The 10858-nt window shown below is 36.9% G+C and overlaps 1 protein-coding gene across 1 annotated transcript; it reads right to left on the bottom strand.

Annotated features, from left to right (window-relative positions):
* Positions 1 to 70: 70 nt before the first annotated feature.
* plekhd1 (pleckstrin homology and coiled-coil domain containing D1) lies at positions 71 to 10257 on the bottom strand. The gene is given in 14 exon segments (XM_089004253.1): positions 71 to 694; positions 2880 to 3023; positions 3107 to 3251; positions 3732 to 3864; positions 5285 to 5493; positions 5608 to 5701; positions 6209 to 6303; positions 6383 to 6435; positions 6496 to 6587; positions 6882 to 6958; positions 7713 to 7802; positions 7883 to 7976; positions 10086 to 10207; positions 10210 to 10257. Coding segments are annotated over 14 exon segments (1551 nt in total). The 5' UTR covers positions 10243 to 10257; the 3' UTR covers positions 71 to 524.
* Between the last annotated feature and the right edge of the window lie 601 nt (positions 10258 to 10858).

Below are 10858 nucleotides of genomic sequence, written 5' to 3'. Positions count from 1 at the left end.
AATTACCGTATTTTCTGGAATATAAGGCGCCTTCAACGAATGAGATGTTCAAAAACTTTTTCCATGCATAAGGTGCACCGCATTATTCGGGGAACCTTCAATGAATGACATATTTTAAAACGTTTTTCATACATAAGGCGCGCCGCATTATTAGGAGCACCTTCAATGAATGACATATTTTAAAACGTTTTTCATACATAAGGTGCGCCGCATTATTAGGAGCACCTTCAATGAATGACATATTTTAAAACGTTTTTCATACATAAGGTGCACCGCATTATTCGGGGAACCTTCAATGAATGACATATTTTAAAACGTTTTTCATACATAAGGCGCACCGCATTATGAGGTGCATGGTCAGTTTTGGAAAAAAATATATTTTAGGTGCGCCTTGTAGTGCAGATAATACGGTACTTAGAAGGCCATTAGGACTGAAATCATATTAGGAAGTGAAAATATCGGCTTATTTACATATTTTATCGGTTACGCGTCTACCTCCACGCGGACAAGTTGTCCGTCCAGCGTCAGTCTTGGTCAAAGCTGGTGGCGACGTCCTTGCGCGCGATGATCTTGTAGACGCTCTCCCGGAAGTTGCTGTCGGTGGTGAGGCGGCGCGCCGTCTCCCTCAGCTCCTCCATACTGTTGCCCACGCCGGCGTCGAGGCTCGTCGTGGCAAATGACTTGGAGTGTTTCACTAAGGAAACACGAATTCGCGTTTACGCATTGACAATATTCATATTATAGTTTGATGCACTTCCGGTTTTTGGCAAATTTAATGTAGGGCGCTCTGTATTCACGACCGGAACAAATTTGGCACAGTTTGCTGTGAACAAAAAAAAAAAAAAAAAAAAACCTGCACGAGGGCGGTTTAGACTGCATGTTGGTAATTTCGAAAAATTTAAAATAAATAAATAAATAAATAAATAACTAAATAAATAAATAAATAAATAAATAAATAAAAAATATGAATACAAATAAATCTGTGAAATAAATAAAATAAAGATAAACTATAAATAAATGAACACACAACTAAATAAATAAATATGAATACAAATAAATCTGTGAAATAAATAAAATAAAGATAAACTATAAATAAATGAACACACAAATAAATCAATACATAAATAAATACATAAATGACTATGACTAAAAAAATAAAACCCCAAAATAAAAATACATAATTGGAACAAAAACTAATTATAAATAAATAAACACACATATAAATAAATATGCATAAAAATATATCCCCAAAATAAATACATAAATAAATAGAAACAAACTCCAAATAAATAAATAAATACATACATAAATAAACTATTAATAAAAAAATAACCCACCAAAATAAATAAATAACTAAAACAAAAACAAATTAGAAATAAACACACAAATACAAAAATAATAAAAAATAAATAAAAAAATAAAATTTAAAAAAAACAACAAATTCCCAAAACAAATAAATAAATTAATTAAATTAAAACAAACTATAAATAAATGAACTCACAAATAAATAAATACATAAATAAACTATGAATAAAAAAATCAACCCCCCCAAAATAAATAAATAAAACAAAAACACATTCTAAATAAATATAAACACAAACTTCAAAAAAATAAAATGAATAAAAGAATAAATATGCATAAAAATAAATCCCCGAAATAAATAAATAAAATAATAACTAACTATAAATGAACACACAAATAAATACATACATCAATAAACTACGAATAAAAAAATAAACCGCCAAAATAAATGAATAAAACAAAAACAAATTATAAACACACAAAAATAAAAATAATAAACAAATAAATAAATATATAAATAACTATTAATCCAAAATAAATCCCTGAAATAAACAAAGAAAATTAAAACAAATTATAAATAAATAAACAAACACACAAAGAAATAAAAAGAACAAATAAATGTGGATAAAAATAAAAACCTAAAATAAATGAAATAGAAACAAACTGAATACACCCCATAAATGAACACATACATAAATTTAAAAAAAACAATAAATAAACAAAACATTTATTTACTAATTGTCAACCCGTCTATCCTGTAGTGTACCAAATTTAATGTTTGACTTGCTTGCGACACCTTCAGGGGACAATTTGTAACATATTTATGCAGCAGATTTCTGACATACAGTCAAACCTCGGTTTTCGAACGTCTCGGTTCTCATCCCATTCGGTTTTCAACCAAAAATGTCATATTTTTTATGCCCCGGTATACAACCAAAATTTGATTGTCAACCAAACTGAGTGCACCTGAATGCATCACTCGACTACCCTATGCTTCCTTATATGTCACGTCTTCCTCATTGTGACCGACGCATTAATATTGTTGTTGTTTTATTTTTGCGAAAATGCTGACATATTTGGTTAAGATCTCCGGAATAGTATGATTTTAAAGCAAGCAGAGGATGGTTTGAAAAGTTAGCGTGCCCTGTGTTTGCCCAAAGACAGCTGGGATAGGTGCCAACACGCCCCGTGGCAGATAGAGAGACTTTTATGTACATGTTAATGTTAAAAATTGGTGGAAATAAAAGTTTGTTTTTTTTATAGAATTTTACACATGACCTGCTCTATTATTAAGTTTTTATCCGGTTTATGCGAAAAAGTTGTTTTCTAGACTTTGAACGGATTAAGATTTTTTACATTGATTTTAATGGAAAGTGCCGTTTCGGTTTTTGAACAAATCGGTTTTCGAACAGGTTTCTGAACCGAGGTATCACTGTATCTTTAAATTATATTCACATCATATTCCGTACCAATGTACAGTATTTATGGAATTTATTCTGCCACGCATGTCCAATCTTTAAACGTCATTTGGATTGACGTGTGACAGATTTTGAAGATGAGTGTATGGTATGACTTACACCAATGTCGTCTCGAGGCTCTCCTCTGAACGCGGCAGCTCTTGATCCTGCGCGCCGCCGCCTTATGAAGGTAGACGGCGTTTTTCATGATCGCCGGCAGTTTGGCTTCGATCTCGGCCGCGCAGATGCACTCCTCGAAGAAACCTGACCAAGAAACGGACGGCGCCGCGACATCGGGAAGACGTTCGTTTTTGAGCACCGCGTCGCCGTACGCGAGTTCAACTTACGCCTCAGCTGAGTGACGTCTCCCCTCATTCTCTGGTCTCGTTCGGTGCTGCGATCGAGAGAATCCAGGCCTTTTTCCAGGTCTTGTAAGGCCTCCTCGGCTTGCTTCAGCCTCTTCTCCAGCTCCACGCGAGACTCCATCTCCGCCTGATAATGAAGAGTTTCACTCATTCACTGCCATTCACGAATTTATTCGAGAATTGAAAAGCATGACGGGGAGCACCATTCACAAATTTGTTGGTTTTTCATGCTGGGGGTGCCGATAAAGCGCTGTTCAGACCTCTGGCAATGTTTTTCCCTTCCACGAGGGGGCAGCGTTTGACTTTTTTCCATGCGCTTTGTTACAGATTCAACTGTTGTTAAAGCCCTATATAAATCAATATGTATTGTATTGCATTTTGTACAGCCGCCCCCATTTCAAGCTCAGGTAACTCCAGACTCATATAACTTAGGAATTAACTATTTTTTTCTGATGAAACAAGAGAATCTAAGGTTTCTAACGCTGCATTGGATGTTTATGTAGTCCTAAAAGTCGATATTCTGTGGGTCCTGCCATTTGACTGAAAGTGACAAAAACCCTGGCAATGGAGTGGACACATTTTGTGTGTGTCTGTGTGCGTGCATGACCTGCAACTCGGCCTCGGTTTGTCGCTTGTCTGCGGTGAGCTGAGAGAGCGACTGCTGCAGCGTGGTGGCCTGCGATGAGTAGAACTCCCGTTCCTGCTGCAGGACTTCTGCCCGCTGCTGATTCTCAAGCAGTCTGGAAAAAAAAAATGTGAGCTCAAAACACTGACTAAACACCAAGAAATGGAAAAGGAGTTGAAAGACAATATTTGGAACAAGGGTGGACTTGTGGTTCCGCATAGTGGTCCCCTCTGCACATTTGCGCGACACAAAAACAACGGATAAAAATTTAAAAATATAAAAATTACAAAATTAAAAATTAAAAATTAAAAATTACAAAATTAAAAATTAAAAATTTAAAAATATAAAAATTACAAAACTAAAAATTAAAAATTAAAAATTAAAAATGTGAAAATGTGAAGAAAAAAAAGAAAAAATAAATTATTATTATTATTATTAGTAGTAGTAGTAGTATTAGTGTTTGCAGGTCAATTTCCGAAAAAAATAAATAAAAAATAAAAAATAAAACATAAATAATAATTATTATTATTAGTAGAAGTAGTAGTAGTAGTATTAGTGTTTGCAGGTCAATTTCCGAAAAAAATAAATAAAAAATAAAAAATAAAATAAATTATTATTATTATTATTAGTAGTAGTAGTATTAGTGTTTGCAGGTCAATTTTCGAAAAAAAATAAAAAATACATTATTATTAGTAGTAGTAGTAGTATTAGTGTTTGCAGGTCAATTTCCGAAAAAAATATAAAAAAAATAAAACATAAAACATAAATTATTATTATTATTATTCGTAGTAGTAGTAGTAGTGTTTGCAGGTCAATTTCCGAAAAAAATACATAAAAAATAAAACATAAATAATTATTATTATTATTAGTAGTAGTAGTATTAGTGTTTGCAGGTCAATTTTCGAAAAAAAAAATGAATAAATAAAAAAATAAAACATAAATAATAATAATAATTATTATTAATATTATTATTATTAGTAGTAGTAGTAGTAGTAGTGTTTGCAGGTCAATTTTCGAAAAAAAAATAAAAAATAAAAAATAAAAAATAAATTATTATTATTATTAGTAGTAGTAGTGTTTGTAGGTCAATAAAACTGTCTGGAAGTTGACACTCAATGCGTGTGTTGACACTCAATGCGTGTGTTGCATTGATCAATGCCTCAAACCCCGCTCCATTTAGCATTAGCATTAGCATATTGTGCTGTAAATTATTTTGAGAGTGGACAGAGTGGCTAAAAACATACAAAAATCAACTTTGTAATTATTATTCTGTCGCCTCCGCAAATAATAGCCAAAAAAAAAAACAGAAATAACCTTTTTTGGGGTATTTGAAATTGAAAAGTTATGTTTTCAGTAGTTTTTACATTTTTTTTAATTGATTGAAATTGTCCAATCTAATAATTGTTTTATGATTTACAATATAATGCAACTTTATAATTACTATTGATTTTTTTTAAAGATTTATAATAAGAGAAGACATTTTTTTTTATGACTGTATCAAACCAAAATAAATACCAATGAATAAACCCTTTTACTTTTCATCTGCTTGCTCCTTCTCCTTCATCAGCATCTTCATCTGCTCCTCAATATGATGCAGATCCCGCAGGAGGTCCAGGTTCCCCAGCTCCTTTCTATTCTCCACCACATCCTCCTTCTCCTCCTCATCCACCGCATTCTCCACCTCCACCTTCACCTCCTCAGCCTCCAAGAGCTCCAGAGTTCTCTGCTTCTCCTGGGAAAGTTGCTGCCAAAACATTGGAGAGGTTCATGACCTTTGACCCTCATTGATCCGACGACGTCACGGCGGTATTGTTGGATAACGCGTTACGTCAGCGTCATCGATAAAGTGATAACGTACATCGATGGACTTCTGCAGCATGACCGTCAGGCCGTTTAGCTCCTCCTTCTCGCTCTCCACTCCGCGAAGAGATCGAGTCGTGCCATCCAGGTCGCTACCGGAACCGAAATATCAAAAGAAAGACCATTTTTATCGATAGAGAGGCCAGAAAAGGCGACTAGAACATCTAAACCACAGGTGTCAAAGTCAAGGCCCGCGGGCCAAATCGGGCCCGCCACATCATTTTTTTCGGCCCGTGAAAGCAAATCAAACGTATGAAATTCCATGATGCTTGCTAAATTCTTAACCAAAGTTTCATATTTTTGGATATAAACCACAATAACAGTCATTATTCTTGACTTCAGATTTGAAAACTAGTTATTCATTAATTTGTTGTGTGCTCTATATGTAATATGTGGATCGGATTAAACATTCTAATGGCTTCCCCAAATTCATAACAGCCCTCGAGAGGAAACCATAACGACAATGTGGCCCGCGGCAAAAAATGACTTTGACACGCCTGATCTAAACGTTATCTGAGGTTGCGTAGACTAAATGGGGGGAAAAAAAATAAAAATTAAATTTACAAGGTCTTCCAATATGTCACCACAACCTTCCTTACAGTTTAATTTGCTCCTGTTCCGCCTTGAGCTCCATCACGACTTCCTCGTACTTCATCTTCTCTTCCTCCAGAACCTGATTGAGTCGCTCCAGCTCCTATTTTAAAAAAACAAAATCATACACCAACGTAAACATACATGGCTGCATAAAAGACGATTTTGAATGAAGCTCTTACTTCTCTCTGTGCTCGCTGGTGGGTGAGCTCCTCCGTCTCCTCCATCAGCTTATCTGCAAGAAGAACACATTGGATGGAAACATGCTTCCAAACGCACACACGTACACACAAACCGAGGTATTCTTGCTTCTCCTTAGCAAGCTGAAGTCCCTGAGCCTCCAGACTTTCAATCATGGCCTCCCCGAGCTGCGCGTTCTTCCATGTGCTGTGGATTAAAAGAATAAATAAATATATTAATTATATTACAAAAACACCTCTCGTCGTGGAAAATGCCAAATTACAAACAATGGTGTGCAAGTGAGCTTATTTTCGCCACTCCCAAAATAAAAAAACTAACAAAAAATGTCAGGGAACGGATTATGGTCATTTACATTCATTTCAATGGGGTAAGGCGATTTGGGAAATGAAAGTTGTGAGATATAACAGTTTTCCCTTGAAAAAAAAATCAAACTCACATCAAAACAGACCAACGTGGATAATACTTATGTAACTTTCTTACACTTTTCCCGAATCTTGGAGCATCTCCATCCATTGCAGCTGCTCTTCCTCCGACTCGGCCGCCACCACGATGGTACCCTGATCAAAACCATCATGTCACATGATCTGTTTTGGGAATCTTAACTCATTCACTGCCATTCCCGATTTTTTTCAAGAATTGAAAATATGACGTGGAGCGACATTCCCTAATTTTTTTCGGGTTTTGGTTTTTTTTGTTCCCGATAAAGCGCTAGTCAGACCTCTGGCAATGTTTTTCCATTCCACGAGGGGGCAGCATTTGCCTTTTGTCCATGTTAGCGCTTTGTTCTAGCTTCAGTTGTTTTTTAAGCGCTATATAAATCAACACTGCTATCTATTAGCTAGCTAGCTTTCTATCGATTTGAGTTACTTCCGGGTTGAGTGAACGCCGCCGCATGTGGCTGCCGCTGCTCACCCACAGAAAAACTTATCCTGTGACTGTAAAGTGACCTTGAGAGTTTTGAAAGGCGCTTAGAAATGAAATGTATTATTATTGCATTTTGTAAATCCGCCCCCATTTCAAGCTCAGATAACTCCAGACCAATATAACTTAGGAATTAACTCATTTTTTTCCTGATGAAAGAAGAGAATCTAAGGTTTCTAACGCTGTATTAAATATTTATGTAGTCCTAAAAGTCAATATTCTGTGGGTCCTGCAATTCGAGTGAAAATGACAAAAACATTGGCACTGGAGTGGACACATCGTCTGGCAGTGAATGAGTTAAAAATATATTTCAACGTGATTATGTCTTTTCTCATCGCAGGGGGATTACAGTAGCTTTATATTATCGACCTTGTGGTTAAAAGTGTTTACCGAGAAGTCTTCCAGGCTGATGACGAGGCCAAAGGGCATCCCCATGTCTTCCGTAGCTGACACCACGCATCCTCCCAGGGGGATCACTCCCTGATTGGACAAAAGAACGTCATGAGGGAACATTTCTCCCATATTTAGGGGGTCGGGGTCGGGGGGTAATAGAGACTGACCTTGGGGTGAATGTTGAAGATTCGGCTGCTTTCAAAGCTTCTCTTCTCACTCTCGGCGTAGTAGAGCAAAAAGCTGTCTTTGATCACGAAGAATCTTCGGAGAGACAGAGCACTTATGACAACCGTCGCGACATACTAAGCTATACTAATAAAAAAAAAAAAAGTAAACAATAAATAAAATTAATAAAGCACCATATTTTCCTGTGTATAAGGCGCACTCAAAAGTGTTGATTCTTTTTTTTAAAATGACCCTGCGTCTTATACGCAGGTGCGCCTTATATGTGAAGCCATATTGAGCCACAAACCTCGGTTTTCGAACGTCTCGGTTCTCATCCCATTCGGTTTTCAACCAAAAATGTCATATTTTTTTATACAACCGAAATTTGGTTGTCAACCAAACTGAGTGCACCTGAATGCATCACTCGACTACCCTATGCTTCCTTATATGTCACGTCTTCCTCATTGTGACCGACGCATTAATATTGTTGTTTTCTTTTTGCGAAAATGCAGACGTATTTGGGTAAGATCTCCGTAATAGTATGATTTTAAAGTAAGCAGAGGATGGTTTGAAAAGTTAGTGCGCCCAGTGTTTGCCCAAAGACAGCTGGAATAGGTGCCAACACGCCCCGTGGCAGAAAGAAAATTGGTGAAAATAAGTTTGTTTTTTATAGAATTTTACACATGACCTGCTCTATTATTAAATGTTTATCCGGTTTATGCGATAGTTAAAAAGTTGTTTTCTAGACTTTGAACGGATTAAGATTTTTTACATTGATTTTAATGGAAAGCGCGGTTTCGGTTTTTGAACAAATCGATTTTCGAACAGGTTTCGGAAACGGATTATGGTCGAAAACCGAGGTATCACTGTATTTGAAATGTTTTTATATATTTATTTACTGTATTTGGAAAACGCTTTTCATTCATTGAAGGTGCACTTTACACTCCAGTACGCCTTATATATGGAAACAGTTTGAAAACACACCATTCATTGTGGGTGAGCCCACACCGGAAAATACGGTAATCTAAATTGGGTTCTTAAAAATAATAATAATCCAACCCCCTCCAACCAGAAAACTGTAGAATAATTTGTGCGTAACCCCAGCCTCTACTGTAGCGCCTTGTAATGTGGTGTGCCTTATACAGTAAAGTCTCGTTATATCGATATTCAAGGGAGTCCGAAAAAATATCGATATAACCGGGACTATCGATATATCCGATATCGATATAACGAGACTTTACTGTATTCGGAATATATATATATATATATTACAGTATATATTATATTTGGAAAACATTTTTTCATTCATTGAAGGGTGCGCCTTATACTCCGGTGCGCCTTATAAAGTACATATAAGGAAACAGTTTGAAAATACAACATTCTTTAGGGTGCGGCTTATACTCCTAGGGGTGTGGCTTATACTCTGGTGCACCTTATACACTGGAAAATACAATATTTTTTCAGAAAAAAAATACAAACTTATCATCATATTATCGCTTTGCTGCTGTGAAATGTAAATTTCTCCACTGCGAGACTAATAAAGGCAAATCCAATCCAATCAAATCATATATAAACCCCCCCCCCCATATTTCTTGCTCAAAACTTTTGCTTTATTTTGATGCAAAAAAAAATATTCTTGTAAAAAAATCTTTTCAATGTCAAAAACAAGACTTCCTGAATATTCAGCGCAAGTTTAAAAACGTAAAATATAGCTACAGTAAAGTCTCGTTATATCGATATTCAAGGGAGTCCGAAAAAATATCGATATAACCGGGACTATCGATATATCCAACCCCGTTTGCATGTAATTTTCTCCGTGCGTGCATAGAAATAGTATCGATATAACCGGGACTATCGATATATCCGATATCGATATAACGAGACTTTACTGTATATGCGATGGCATCTTTGTAAAATACGCTCAGTAGAAGTCATTTGAAGCCATTTTACAAATTATGGACACAACTTGTCCGGATGCGTCGATTGTCCTTTAAGCCGTGAAGCCTCCGCGATTACGTCACCGCCGCGCTGTGTTTACATCAAACAACACATTGGTCATTCTTCACAATTACGATAACCCATGAAAAGTTTTTCGTAACGGCTACCAAATAAATCAGCCATCTTAAAAAGATCCATTTCTGATATTTCTAAAATGGCATCCCATAAAAATGAAACCTGTCAATCAAAGTGACTCCAAATTCTGACCTGCGGGACCACTTGGCAGAGGGCCGTCCGAAGGGTCTCTTCCATAGGACGCCGTGCAGTTGCACCTTGGCGCTGATGTCCAACGCTTCCGAGTCCGACTGCTCCATGGATGACCAAGGGGAGAGAACGCCGAGCTTCGGGATGAGGACGGGAACATCCCGCCTGGGCTAAAGAGGAGGGAGGGGGGAGGTTTGGGGGGGGGAGGGGTCCTGGAAACTGAATCACATTCGTGAATCCATTTGAAAAATAGTCAATGACAATTCACCCGCTGCATACGATGATGCTCCAAACTCCTCAATAAGTCAGCGAGGCGGAAAGGGATGGGGATGCCAATAGGTTCATCACAGCTGGAGGCAGGAGGAGGGGGGGGGGGGGCAGAATAGAGGTCAGGGAGTGGGGGGGGGGGGGTGGTAGATGAGCACGGATACTGAAAAGTCAATTGCGCTGCAGCCGGTAAAAGCCGCGCTTTAGATTACCGCGTCGGAGCAGTTTAAAGTGCGGCATTATGACTCCGCTGAGGCTCAAAAAGTAGTAATGCGGCGTCAAGATTAATGCTCGCTGGTATTTGAATGTGTGCAGTAATGTTAACAAAGAGGGGCTGGAAAAGGGGGCAGAATGGACCGTAGCAAAATATAAAATAAAAAAAATACCTATATTAAAAGTAGAACAGTGATACCTTGGCTTACGAACTTAAAGGACAACCGACATATCCGGACAAGTTGTGTCCATAATTTGTAAAATGGCTTCAAATGACTTCTACTGAGCGTATTTTA

This window comes from Hippocampus bargibanti, linkage group LG09 (assembly GCF_051943395.1).
Source record: "Hippocampus bargibanti isolate YZ-2025 linkage group LG09, ASM5194339v1, whole genome shotgun sequence".
In the NCBI taxonomy this organism is placed as follows: Eukaryota; Metazoa; Chordata; class Actinopteri; order Syngnathiformes; family Syngnathidae; genus Hippocampus; species Hippocampus bargibanti.
The sequence above is the reverse complement of the archived record's forward strand: the minus strand, read 5'-3'. Positions and strand labels throughout refer to the sequence as shown.